The 12,997-nt window shown below is 40.3% G+C and overlaps 1 protein-coding gene across 2 annotated transcripts in view; it reads right to left on the bottom strand.

Annotated features, from left to right (window-relative positions):
- Positions 1-12,997, bottom strand: part of CFAP61 (cilia and flagella associated protein 61) — a 280,127-nt gene that overhangs the window by 62,796 nt on the left and 204,334 nt on the right. For both annotated transcript variants that reach the window (XM_007096562.3, XM_042980979.1), the window contains 2 exons: positions 8,281-8,573; positions 969-1,296 (listed from right to left, as the gene is read on the bottom strand). In XM_007096562.3, coding sequence (XP_007096624.1) covers positions 969-1,296; positions 8,281-8,573 — 621 coding nt within the window. The remainder of the gene's footprint in view (positions 1-968; positions 1,297-8,280; positions 8,574-12,997) is intronic.

Below are 12,997 nucleotides of genomic sequence, written 5' to 3'. Positions count from 1 at the left end.
GTTATTAAGGAAAATCAACAAAGTTCTTGCTCAACACTTAGAAAATTATCATTAAGAAATCCTTACTATTTCTAGCTTGTCCCATAAATATGAGCTTGATCTAGCTCTAGTCTCTGACACTCATCCCTTCTCTTCCTTTCCCATGGCCACACCTTTCCTAAGTTTTCATCCAAAATGAGAAGCAGAGCAGGATCTATCAGAGTCCATTTAATTAGGTAGAGAACAACAAGGACTGGAATGTAGGGCTTTGTCTCTTTATCTCATATTCTATTTACTGGATTAGGGTCCATGGATGCCCTAGGGGTCCATGGATGACTTTAGAGGTGGGTCCATCAACCTCCTGGAAATGAACACACAGTTCTGTAAATATGCACATTTTTGTGGTAGAAGGTCCACAACATTCAAAGACACTATTCTCAAAGATATCTCTCATCTCCCAAACATAAATACTGTATTGCTTATATGATGATCTTCTCAGGGGTCAATATGGCTTAGGGGATGAAAAGTGAACTATTTTACAGTTGTGAATGGTTTCGTTTATCCATCCAGATAAGAGGCCAAGGCCTCTATCCAAGGATACTTGGAAGGGTCTCCTTATCTCTGAGCTTATAGTGAGAATGAAGGTTTTGCAAGATGTCAGAGTACTGCACCACTAACCAGTTGTGAGTGACCTTTGGGCAAGTTAATGATTATTCTCGGTCTCAATTTCCTTACCAGTAAAATAGGAGCCACAGTTATGATGTGGTCCATAATACATGCTCAAAATAAAAAGGACCACAATAATAATTCCAGGTCCATAATAAATGCTTAAAAATGAGACTGAGCCCTCCCCCATCTCTGTGCAAACCCACTGAGGGACAGAGGAGCCTCCTCACCAAGCCTAAGAGAAACATACAGGGCAGCCCTGAGCACTGACCCAGATCCAATGGGTGGTTTAATTGGAGGGAAGAAGGTGGCCTACTACAAACCTTGGATCTTGGCTCCCTTGTACATGGGGATGAGTCGGTCAAGATCAGCCGGTGGCTCAGTCACAGGCTCCAGGGTTGGGTCAAAAAGATTGAGCATGGCTGCTGCCAGCTGGAAGCCAATTTCTTTGGAATTAAAGCTGCTGTGAGTCCACTCATTTGAGTAATATTTATTGGAGAATTTGGTGAGGGAGCCAGCAGCTCTGATGGCTATATCATTGGTGTGGAAATTAGTATCAATCACAAGTCGGCCGTCATAGACAAGACATGCATCATTGAGTGCTTTAAATGTTTCATAATCCACGTTCTTCTCACAGAAGCTAAAGAACATCTACAAAACAAACACTCACATTATTACTTAGTCATCACTCTTCATTTTACATTCTCAATAGTGTGAATAGTCTCCAGAGCACCTTATCTTTGGGGGCATACAAAACAACAACAACACTAAATCTACCAAAATGTCATAATGGTGTGGTGTGTGTGTGTGAGTAGAGAGAGAGAGAAAGAGAGACAGACAGGAGCATCTGTTTTTGGTATGAAGGACAAATTAAGATACCTAATGTTACTCCTTTTTGTAATCACTCAATCTAGACATCCAATGGAGAGAAGGATGCCAAGTGATGGAGTATCTATTAGAAAAGTAATTTTTTTCCATGTAAAATGGTTTATATCCATAGAGACACCACTTACCCCTCATTCACCTGCATTTTAGATAGCTCTATCTCAGCCTCCTCCTATTTGCCTCTTCTTGTGTCTGACACTTAGGTCTCTCCAGGTTCCTTCTTGGGGTCACCCCAATCCAGTCTTGAGTCTTCAGATTGCCTTGTTCCTGCCCTGTTACACCAGAAAGCCCATCCCTGAAGGATGCCCCAGAGAATGAGAGCCCCATCAGTATCAGTATCTACCAGGTTTGGGCTCCTGCCTTATTCCTTCCTGCCCTGGCATGGAAGACAGTAAGTATTTTCAGGATACCTATCCTATGACAGGCACTGTGCTATAGAAGGGCCCAAAACACCTCTGCATGCTCCTTAGATGTGACCTGTATGGTTCCTCCATTCTCTGCCCAAATTTCAATGCTTTCTTGTGATTATCTGGATATCTTCTTCAACAGTGATGTTGAAAGTCATTACGGCAGTCCAAGTTAGTTGTTTTTAAGTCTTCAGTTGTCATTGAAATAGTAAGTTTAGTCATTTTTATCTTAACCTAAATATAATTTGCCACCTTATTAAAAGCATGCTACAAAATGAACATATGACGTGGGTCCTCATCATTGTGATGGACATCATACTCCCTGCTTCCTTCACATGCCTGCTTTATGTACCTCACTTGCCTCATTAGGTACAGAAATTAGCTCTCTGGGGCCAGGAATACTTCCTTTCCATATCCCTTCCCTACACCCATGAATGGTGCATGAATGATGAATGATCCTCAGTAGCCACTAATCACATGTGACTATACACATTTAAATCTAAATTAATTAAAATTAAAAGAAAATAAAAATTCAGATCCTCAATTGTAGTACCTATTTCAAATGTCCAAAAGCTATAGGTGGCTAGTAGCTGCCATATTGGACAACACAGATACAGATCATTTCCATTAGTTCTATTGGACGGTGTAAGACTTGGATCCATCACCTCTGTGATGTCCTTTGTTCTCCCTTAGGGAGCCACCAGGCCTTTGCCCTTTTCATTGTTTCTTCACTCAGCTATCTAACCTATCCCAGTTACTCCTATCCCAGGCAGCTTCAAGTCTCTTTAGAATTCATTCTGTCTTATAATTCTTAGTGACCACAGGAAAATACATTTCTCTGAGTCTCTGACTCTGGATCTTTCTGTCTCTCTACTCTTCCCTCTCTCCTCCATTCTGTTCCCATCATTATAAAAATAGATCTCCCACTCATATAAAAATATGGAAAGCTGTTTGATCTGAATTGAAATCATACATGAAAAAGTACCATCAACCTCTTGAGCCCTTGAAAATATTCAGAAGCCCCCTTCAGCATTCCCCAAAAAGTTCTTCTACCTACCCAGATTTTTCTTAATTAAACCTACTTTTAATTGAGTAGCATATTAAATACGTTATTTCTTATTTTCCCAGGTTTTAAAGATTACTAGTACTGCAGTATTATTATTATTTTATATTTTTTTGGTGTAGGAATTCACAATTTTGTTGCACTTGGGATTTCACAGGAGTTTGTGAACCAGACTGAAAACTGAATAAGCAAATCTAACACAGTTCATGGGAACATGTGTTCTAAGTTACAAATCTTTCAAGTACAACTCATGCATTTTTGTAATACCAACTTAGCATTACATACTGGATGAAAATATGAAGTAGAAATATCTGGCCACATTGAAGTTGTTGAATAAATATTTAAGACTACTTATATTAATAATTCTGATTATGGAGAGCAAAACTCCTTGGTTAGCAGATCGGGAGTCAGTGATCTGATAAAACTCATTCATTATGCATTCATACAATATCTTGGTGAAGAAGATAAACATGGAGTTTATAATCTAATTTGAGAAATGGACATCAACAAAGTCATCACACTGACAGGCAGAGGATTTCAGATTATAATGAATGCTGTGTAGAAAAGGGAGAAACCCGGCTGGAGACTGGACCATCTGGTAGGCACCCAGGAGGCACTACCACCCGGCGGAAGGAAGCCAGGTGTTGATGTGAGTCCAAAATCCAACTCCAGAGTTCTGCTTCTAGTGTAACGGTGTGATCCCCTCAGGTTAATCCTTTCACTGATACAACTATAAACTCTGGTCAAAGTACAAAAACTATTACCCAAGTATTCTGATGAGCATTTAAAAGTAGATAGATGGTGCAGGACAGTAAAAACTTGGAACAATGACCAGCATGAGAGTAATTTTCTTATTTTGGTGGCTTTTGGAAGAGGATGGACTATAGTCATTTTATACACTAACAGAAGAATAAAGATGGTAGAGAAAAGAGTCAGTGAACTTGAAGTCACATCAGTAGCAATTACTCAGTGTGAAGAATAGAGAGAGAAGAAACAAAGAGATTGAAACAAATGAATAGGGCCTTAAAGGCCCATGCAGCAAGAGAAAGTCTAACAGACGTGTGACTGGAGACCCAGGAGGAGAGGAGAAAAGAAGGAGGCAAGAACTAATGGCCAAGATCTTGCCAAAATTTAGTGAAAGTTATAAGTGTATAGATTCAAGAAACTCAGTGAATGAACCCCAAACAAGATAAATTCAAGAAAAAACATGTTTTGATACAAAATAAACACAGAACCCCCACAGCATCAAACTTCTGGGAACTGAAGATAAAGAAAAAATCTTGAAAGCATCCAGGGGAAAATGACACACTACGTACAAGGAAACAATGGTTTGAATGATGACAGATTTTTAAAACCAAAACTCATGGATGTCATAAGACAATGGAAAAAAAACATCTTTGAAGAGCTGAAAGGAAAAAAAAAACAAACAAACAATGTTCTAGGCCATGATCCTATATCCAGTGGATCCTATATCCACACAATTCAGGGTTGACTATTTTTCCAGTCTCTTTCATGTTAGCTTTTAGTAACTATACTGTGAGATTGGTGTTTTTAAATAGAGGAAAACTAGAGAATCCATTGCCAGCAGACCTGCAACTGTGTGTGCAATAGGAAGTTGTTCAGGATGAGAGGGAATTGAATTGGATGGAAATCGGATCTTCAGAAATGAAGGCAGCAACAAAATTGGAAAATATTGGGGTAAATATAAAAGTCTATTTTTCTTCTTAAGTTCTTTCTGTTTAAAACAAAAATTACAATTTTGTTGGGTTTTTCAATGTGTGTAGATATAATACCCATGACAAGTGTAACAGAAAAGGGTGTCCAGAAAGTGGCAAGAAGGTACCTGTACAGTTGCAGGGTTTTTATATTTTATGTGATGGCACAATATGAACTCTAACTAGAATGTAAAAGATTACTGATGTACAGTACAAGCAGCAACCAGCTGGAAAACAAAATTTTAAAAAGCCATTTATAATAGCTCAGATCCTGCACAAAGGAAGATATACCAATGGCCAATAATCACATGAGAAGATGCCCAACATCATTAACCATCAGGAAATCCCAAATTAAAAACACAATGATACATCATGTCATACCCAACAGAATGGCTAAAATTAGAAGGACTGACGATACCAAGTGCTAGCAGAGACTACGGAATAACTGAAACTCTCATACGTTGCTGGTAGAAATACGAAATGATACGTCTACTTTAGAAGGCAGTATGGTAGCTTCTTAAAAAGGTAAACATTCACTGACCATATGACCTAGCCATTCTTTGGGTGGATAGCTAAGAGAAGTGAAAATATGTCTACCCAAAGATGTGCACAAGAATGTGCACAGCAATTGAACAAATAAACCAAATGTGATAGAGAAATATAATGGAATACCACTCAGTGATAAAAAGGAATGAACTACTGATACATGGAATAATATGGATGAATCTCAATACCATTACGCTGAGTGAAAGAAGCCAAATACAAACTAGTACATAATGTATGATTCCCGTTATAAAAATTTTAGTTTTAGCAGGTGCTCTGAGTATGATACCATCTGTTTTTGTTTAGTTTTCCCATCCTGCTGTAACAAAGTACTGCAAACTGGGTAGCTTAAAACAACAGAAATTTATTCTCTTACAGTTCTGGGGATGACATGTCTGAAGTCATGTTGTTGTCATGACCATGCTTCCTTCTGAAGCTCTAGGGAAGACTCCTTCCTTGTCTCTTCCTAGCTCCTGGAAGTTACCAGTGATCCTTTCTGTTGACTGGTAGCTGCCATCACTTCAATCTTGGCCTCTACCATCATATGGCCTCTTTCCCCAAGTGTCTCCTCTGAGTCAAATCCTTCTCTCCATAGACGGGCACCAGTCATTACATTTAGCGCCCTCTCAGATCCACCGTGACCTTCTCTTCAGTTGATACCATCTATAAAGATCCTATTTCCAAATAAGGTCACATTCAAAGGTACTGGGGATTAAGATCATATCTTTCTGGGGGGATGTAGTTCAACCCACAATACTGTGACCACAGTCAAAATAATGAATGTATTCATCCCCACCAAAATTTCCTAATGCCTGATAGCGATGCTACTCAAAGCTGACAGTAGAGGAGAGAAATGCTCTGACTTCTTCCTTTTTGCTATTTCTAATCTTTTGCCAGTACCTATTGTTGGCCAAGCACAGATGAAGGTCAGTGAGCAACCAGCGCTGGGAAATATTATCTGCACAGGCCATTCCTTGTGGTGCAGAGCACAGTGGAGGAAGTGGGAGGCTTTATCTAACTCAGATTGCTTTAGGATGAAGTTTTAGCAGGAAGGTGTATTGGAACAAGGCAGGTGAGAGTATTTGCAAAATGTCTCTGCCACAATTTCAATTTTGATCTCAATAGGGAAATGAAAGCCAGAGGGGGCTGCTAGAGAACCTGTATTCTGTTGCTTATTTGGGGAGGTTTGCTTTTTTTTTTTAATTTTTTTTAACGTTTATTTATTTTTGAGACAGAGAGAGACAGAGCATGAACGGGGGAGGGTCAGAGAGAGGGAGACACAGAATCTGAAACAGGCTCCAGGCTCTGAGCTGTCAGCACAGAGCCCGACGCAGGGCTTGAACTCGCAAACTGTGAGATCGTGACCTGAGCCGAAGTCAGATGCCCAACCGACTGAGCCACCCAGGCGCCCCAGGGGAGGTTTTCTTATATCCCTGCTTCCTAAGCAGGGTATGTGTTTACCTCCAGTGGCTCCCCAAGATAAATGTGGCATATCTTCCAAGATTATCATTTTGGGGAGAAATTTTGGGTGAAAACATTTTGATTCTTCTTAACCTAAATAGGTATTGCAACATACATGTGACATACATTAAAATAAAATTAACTTTTCCTGTCTTTTTTGCTGCTGTGTCCCTCACACTTAGGACAGAGCCTAAGACTTAGCAGGTGTTCAACGAAAATTTGTGGGATGAATGAATAAATGAATGTATTAAGGAGCAGAATGCAAAATTTCCGTAGATTATCAGGATAAAATGAGGGATTCCAGAGAAATCTCTTCTGTGCTTTGAGATCCTGTCCAGACTGTGGGTGCGTGTGTGTGTGTGTGTGGGGGGGGGGGGGCGGGTGGTGGTGGATAAAGGTCACCATCATTTACCTGTAAGGGTACTTGGGTCAGACCCCTGACTTAGGCTGACTACCCCCTACTCTCAGGTAAGGAATTGCTATGACCCCTCACAGACTTCCCCCAAGAATGTGGCATTCTTTACCACAACTGATCACATATTCCATATTCACACTGTACTAAGCCTCCACTTTGTAAGGAAGGGTCCCTTGCTTCTCTATTAGATTGACTGGGCCCTTCCCTATCTCCCTGCTTGCTAGCTTCTGCTAATCTCCTGAACTGGCAAATCCAAGGACACGGGTTGTAAATCAAGCTATTACACAGCCTAAGAGAAAAGTTCTCCTTCTCTCAAAAGATAGATAATTAGATAGATAATAGATAGATAGATAGATGATAGATAGATAAATAGGAGAGAGAGGTCTTTTAAGTCTCTGGTTCACGGGAGAGAAACCCACTATTGCTGTTTCTGGAGTCTTAAAAAGTTAACAGCAGCATAGACTTTGGGGCCCTCTGACCTTGGTTGGGAGCCCAGCATACCACTGACTTGGAGGCAGAGTGTTCTCATCTGTAAAATGGGGATGCTTCCCCTTACAGACCTGTTGTGACCAGGTGACAGACGATACTGCAAGCATGCAGCATGGTGCCTGGGACATGGTGAGCTCCTGGTCCATGTTAGCACTCTCTGAACCTTTGACACTCCTTCCATGAAGAGGCAGGGCTTAATTCCCCTCCCTTTGGATATGGACAGATGATACAGTATCTCATTCTTTCTCTTTCTCTCTCTTTCCCTTTCTCTTGCATTCGGTTTTAGAACCAAGCCACTCTTCCAAGATGAAGTGTTCTGGACAAAATTGCAGCTGAAGATGATCTAGCATCTAAAGTCAGAGGAAGGGTTGAACGTGACTCCAGCTCCACCCCCAGTCTGACGTCAGCCACGTGAGAGACTTCAAGTGAGAGCTGCCCAGATGGGCAGGCTCAAATCCCAGGACCCAGAGAGAGAAAAATAATATATGCCACCGAGTTTGGGGTGGCTTGACCCTCAGCAATAGAGCATCTGGCCATTAAAAAAACCCCCAAAACCTGTGGCTATGAATTCCCGACCCGTCATCTCTCAGACCCCAAGTCCGTGGCAGGTGAAGGCTCTCTGGAGGTGGTGAGTGAAGTTCACAGGGACCTACTTACGGAGCACGGAAGTCTGAAAGGCTTGGTGGGCGTGGTGAAGCAGGCGCTGTGGATGGGGTCTGGGAACTGGCCATCGTTCCACTGAGCCAGGAGGGCGTCGCGGTAAATGGCAACCCCCGCAGCTCTGAGCGCGTCCTCCACCGCTCTTTCCACCGAGTAGTTGTTGATGCAGGTGATGGTGGAGGTGGGTGGGGGCTGCACCAGGTGGATGTAGCCGCCCCTCACACCAAGGTTTAAAAGCGTCTCCACTGTGGTGTAAGTGTCAATTGTATTCCCATAGACAATGACATTCCCTAGAAAAGGAGGCAAATGCTAAGATGCACAGTTTAAAAAAACAACCCAAACCTTGTTAGTCGAATGCTAATAATACCGAATTGTTCCCTATAACCTTCCCCTTTTTTCAGCTGCAGGAAGTCAGCGGTGTTTCCTAGCAACGGCGACCAAGATAATTTAGTAAAGAATTGGCACAAAACATCCCACAAAGTAGTCAAGTACTTTTAACACAGAAGTAGGACATTCATCTATGGTCCTGTAATATGAAAGTTGAAGTTATGATAAATGAAACCATCTGGAATAAAACCTTTTATCTTTTTTTTTCTTTTTTCCTTTCCCCTAGTCGCAACACTTACTAAGGAAAAAAAGTAATAATAAAGCTTGTGATATTTACAAGTTCTTCCTAAGTGATGAGCAGGACGCTGGTAAAAAAAAATCATGGATGAGTTAGGACAAACATTTTAATATTTAAGTGTTGAACTGGGTTGATTTCAAGGAAACTGTTTCCTTTTTTGAGAACTAAAGACTAAAACATTCTGCTTTTCAATGGATAATTTTATGAAGATTCAAATTCTGATTTTTAGATTTAATGGGTCGAGACCTAGCAAAAGGGAATACAAGTTGTTCTTTCAGTCGGTAAGAATGAAAGCACAATATCATCTTGAAAGAGTTCCCCCGGGAAAAGCATTTAGACAGTAACAGTCTAAGCTATTTACATTTCTTAAAAATACTACAGAAATAATTACATGTGACATGTTTTAAGATCAAACTAACAAATGAGTGAAATCCAGTATATGCTATTTTTGACACTGAATTGGCATTTTTACCTTTTTTTTTTTTTTTTTTTTTTTTTACAAAGAAAGGAACTGCCATAGACTCACTTTTCAGGCAGCATGTAACAATTTTATGACAAAATGATAGATTCATTGAATCTCTCTTTTTTTCCTGTTTATGAAATGATATTAAGAGAAGTTTTACAAGGCAAAATAAATGGTAAGTCTATTTTATTCAATTTCATTGCATAAATTAAGGAAAAATCTATTTCCATCCTAAACTGAAAGAAGGTGTAATGGCTGGTTTTATTTGCTTAGGAAGAAAAAAGGAACTAGAACACCTTTCAGATTGCTTCTCTGATGGTAACAGCATCTAGAAAGTTCTCCTATACTTCCTGTTGCTCAAATATGGAATGGAAAGAAGGCATTGAGGCAAGCGGGCAGGGTCCTTCCTGCCTTCACTAGGATGCTCTAATTTTGTGGCTAGGATCATCTCTCTATTCAGATGCTCTAATACAACATTCCTCTATGGGCTGCATTTTCCTTGTCTGAAAGAGCCAACATTTTGCTTAAATTATTTTGCTTCCACCTGCTGTGAAACATGAATCCTAGCTGTCTGGCACAACAAAGACTCAGCCTGGCAGGAAAGCCAAAACTTGAACCTAAAACTGTCACAGGTTTGAGGTCTTCCACCCTTTTAAAATATGCATGTCAACACAACATTCATTTTCAGGGAAACAAATTTAAGTGTTTATGCCCCCCCCTCCCCCCCCCAGAATTCAGGGCTGAATATTTTTCCAGTCTCTTTCATATTAGCTTGTAGAAACTATACTGTGAGATGGGCTTTCAGGGAAGCCAGGGCAATGCGATGCTGCTGGGTACTATCTAGCAAGGGTTGCCCACAGACTATAGGCAGCTGAAGAGGATGAGGCTTTTCATTTCAAAAGGTAATATATTTTATAAAATCTCTAGTATTTAAATTAGATGTTTACTGATAGATATTCTAATTGCAAAATAGATTTGCCTACAGTTCAATTTGGAACAAAATCCACCCCCCCCCAATATGAGACTTTGGTTATCATAATAGTTGCAATAATGCAACATAACAAATCACCCCAAAACTTAGTGTCAAACAACAATCAACCTACTGTTGTAGGTCAGCTCACACATCTGCGGGCGGGCTGGTATCAGCGGATCCGGCTCCACATTGTGGTTGGGATTGTGCCTGCACATGTGTCTTGCACCCTGGTTGGACGGAGATACCTGAGGCATGTTCTATTTATGGAGAAGTGTAGGAGCATGGGAGGGCAAGAGCAACTGCTCACTTTTCAAGCCTCTCCTTGCATTACATCCACTAACGTTCTGTTGACCAAAGCAATGCATGTGGTCAAAGGAGTGGGAAACACTCTGCCCAGGGTAGGAGAGGGAACAGTGTGGATATTTGCTGAACAACAGTCCAAAACCATCAGCTATATTGGGCATCGTAAATAAATGCTTATATGATGCCATCTAAAATTTTCACCTAAACATGTTTTTTAAGATTATTTACATATATCTCTTTCATTACTCACAAAATAGAGTAGAATCTCATTGTGATATACAGTAAAACCTTGGTTTGCAAGCATAATTTGTTCCAGAAACATACTTGTAATCCAAAGCACTTGTATATCAAAGCGAATTTCCCTGTAAGAAACAATGAGGGGTGCCTGGGTGGCTTAGTTGGTTGGGCATCTGGCTTTGGCTCAGGTCATGGTCTCACAGTTTGTGAGTTCAAGCCCCGCATCGGGCTCTGTGCTGAGAGCTCAGAGCCTGGAACCTGCTTCAGATTCTGTGTCTCCCTCTTTCTCTACCCCTCCCCTGCTCACGCTGTCTCTCTCTGTCTCTCAAAAATAAATAAATGTTAAAAAAAAATTTTAAATAAATAATGAAAACTCAGATGATTCGTTCCACGACCCAAAAATATTCATATAAAAATGATTACAATTCTGTAATGTCATACAAAATAACAAACAAAATACAAAATATAGAGAAAATAAACAAATTAACTTGCACTTACCTTTGAAAACCTTCGTGGCTGGTGTGAGGGAGACCAGAGAGAGGAGGGTTGTTGTGTAGGACAACTTTCACTATCACTAACAGAATCACTGCTATCTATTGGCTCAATGGAATCTTTTTCTGCATGGGGGCCATTGTATATACTTGCATGGGTGTTGACTACAGTAAAGTATTAATAAACTCTTGTCATATACTGTATTTAATGTAAGTGGCAATAAGGCAGCAGAGGAAAGGGTCTATATCTGCAGGCAGCCTGACCTCGAATGAAGCAAAGCATTCCTAAGCTTACTCTTATATGGAAAAGCAAAGGAATGTCCATAGGTGCTTTGAAGTGACAAAAAAATACACTAGTGCCAGTTGTAGGCACCTTCCAGGGTTCTGAAAAATCACTGATTTCTGCCAAACATGGTAGCCTGAGACTGAGCATCAGAGCATTAGAGATGATCATGCATAATCCCAGAGAGAGAGAGAAGAACCATCAGCTCGGTTGTGATCATGTGACATTCAGCATCATGTGCCACTCTTATCGCAAGACATCGCTCATTTATCAAGTTAAAATTTATTAGAAATGTTTGCTCGTCTTGCGGAACATTCGCAGAACACGTTACTCGCAATCCAAGGTTTTACTGTAATTTTTTACTACAGAAATAAGAACATGCTACAGGTCAGCTCACATCCCTCCACAAATACAAAAAGACCTGATGTGACAAGGGCAGCTTTGCCAGTTCCATCTCTTGCCTTTTAAATGTCTGCACTATGATATTTCCATGGTATTTGCACAGTTGTGAGTTCTTTCTACGTCATTTCTCACTTTGTAAAGAATTTTTAGAGTCCATTCATGTTTATTGCATGATTCCTGTATACCAGGCACAAAGCCAGGCACTTATAGACACAATCTATAATTACATTCATAATCATAAGTAACAACAGCATAAAGTATAGCCCACCATGTTACCCCTGGTGCCTTGCACAGTATCTTGCCAACAACGGGTGTGACAAAATGTTTCCTGACTGAACATATGGATGAATGTTTGAGGTTATCATACTGTTGATCATATGTTAATTGGATCTTACTTTTGAGCCTTCTAAAATATTTTTTTGCAGAACAACCTTCCTGTGGCCAGATTTCCTACTACATATTTCTACTTGGTATTCCCTATAAAGTTGGCACTTCTTTATCCAACCACAGGATAAATTGTATATCTGAGATCTATACGATAGAAACATGTTTCCCTTCACAATGTTAGATCTGGTTATGTAGGTTTCCCCACATAATCCTAAACGTAACCAAAATTGTGTGTGTCTACAACACAATAGTATAAAATAATACTTCTGCCATATTGGTAGGCACTTCAACCCAAGGAAACAGGACTGTTTTATAAGAAAGTTAACCCTTGTATAACTATCATGTTGTGATAGTTGGGTCAATTTTTAGCTGAATCACAGAGGGAAGATGGGGGAAAAGGAAATGGAGAGAGAAAAAAGAGGGGGCAGAGAGACAAAGAACAGAGAGAGCCTTGGAGATACAGATTTTCTTCAATCACTGGATAAGTGACACTTAAGAGACGGAAAATAGGTGAAACAAACTGGCTGCCAGGTGAGGGGAGAGGATGGAT

The sequence above is a fragment of the Panthera tigris genome, chromosome A3 (genome assembly GCF_018350195.1).
Source record: "Panthera tigris isolate Pti1 chromosome A3, P.tigris_Pti1_mat1.1, whole genome shotgun sequence".
NCBI classification, from domain to species: domain Eukaryota; kingdom Metazoa; phylum Chordata; class Mammalia; order Carnivora; family Felidae; genus Panthera; species Panthera tigris.
The sequence above is the reverse complement of the archived record's forward strand: the minus strand, read 5'-3'. Positions and strand labels throughout refer to the sequence as shown.